This window comes from Apis dorsata, unplaced genomic scaffold (genome assembly GCF_000469605.1).
Source record: "Apis dorsata unplaced genomic scaffold, Apis dorsata 1.3 scaffold_660, whole genome shotgun sequence".
Lineage (NCBI taxonomy): Eukaryota > Metazoa > Arthropoda > Insecta > Hymenoptera > Apidae > Apis > Apis dorsata.
The window spans coordinates 187,361-187,946 of record NW_006263847.1 but is presented as its reverse complement, the minus strand read 5'-3'; the positions used below and the strand labels follow the sequence as shown (position 1 = coordinate 187,946).

General features: G+C 21.5%; 2 protein-coding genes across 4 annotated transcripts in view; one reads left to right on the top strand and one right to left on the bottom strand.

The window, feature by feature from the left end:
- LOC102672457 (ribosomal oxygenase 1) overlaps positions 1-586 on the top strand; it is a 44,731-nt gene that overhangs the window by 9,546 nt on the left and 34,599 nt on the right. The window lies entirely within an intron of this gene.
- LOC102672125 (multiple coagulation factor deficiency protein 2 homolog) overlaps positions 1-586 on the bottom strand; it is an 11,631-nt gene that overhangs the window by 5,551 nt on the left and 5,494 nt on the right. For 2 of the 3 annotated variants that reach the window (XM_006622046.2, XM_006622047.2), the window contains exon 2: positions 408-563. In XM_006622046.2, coding sequence (XP_006622109.1) covers positions 408-559 — 152 coding nt within the window. In that variant the 5' untranslated portion in view covers positions 560-563. Of the gene's footprint in view, positions 1-407; positions 567-586 lie in introns of all 3 variants that reach the window. The other variant, XM_006622045.2, reaches the window with a different exon arrangement.

The window sequence follows — 586 nt, the reverse complement described above, 5'->3', positions numbered from 1 at the left end:
TTCATTACAGAATTCATTACATTGTTTAATATTTATTAAATTGGCATAATGTAAAATAGAAACGTATTCAAATATAACGTAATTCAAATATAATTATATATTTAATCTCTAAAAAATAAATTATAATTTAATTAAAATAATTTTTTTTCTTAAATTTATTTAAATTTACTTTTCTTCAATTGTTATTAAGATTCAACTAATTCAAAAAGAAAATTATGAGAGAGAAACTTTTCAAGGAATTTAAATCTATTTAAACTATATTTAATGATCCTCCTTTTTTGTTATAAAATGAAATTATGAACAATAAATAATAAACTGAAATAAATATACATTTAATTAAAATAGTAATAATTTAATAATATAATATAATAATAATGAATCAAGTAATAATTTAAATATTAACTAACGTAGCATCCTGTAGTAATTCTGTATCTTGCGTTATTTTCACTTCTTTTTGCGGGGCGTAATGATGGTGAGAAACAGCGCTTCGCGGATGATGTGGTCCACGTAAACCAGTCGAAAATCCAATGCATAAACCGATCATAATTGTAGTTATCATTTGTCTGAAACAGTTCAATAATTATTA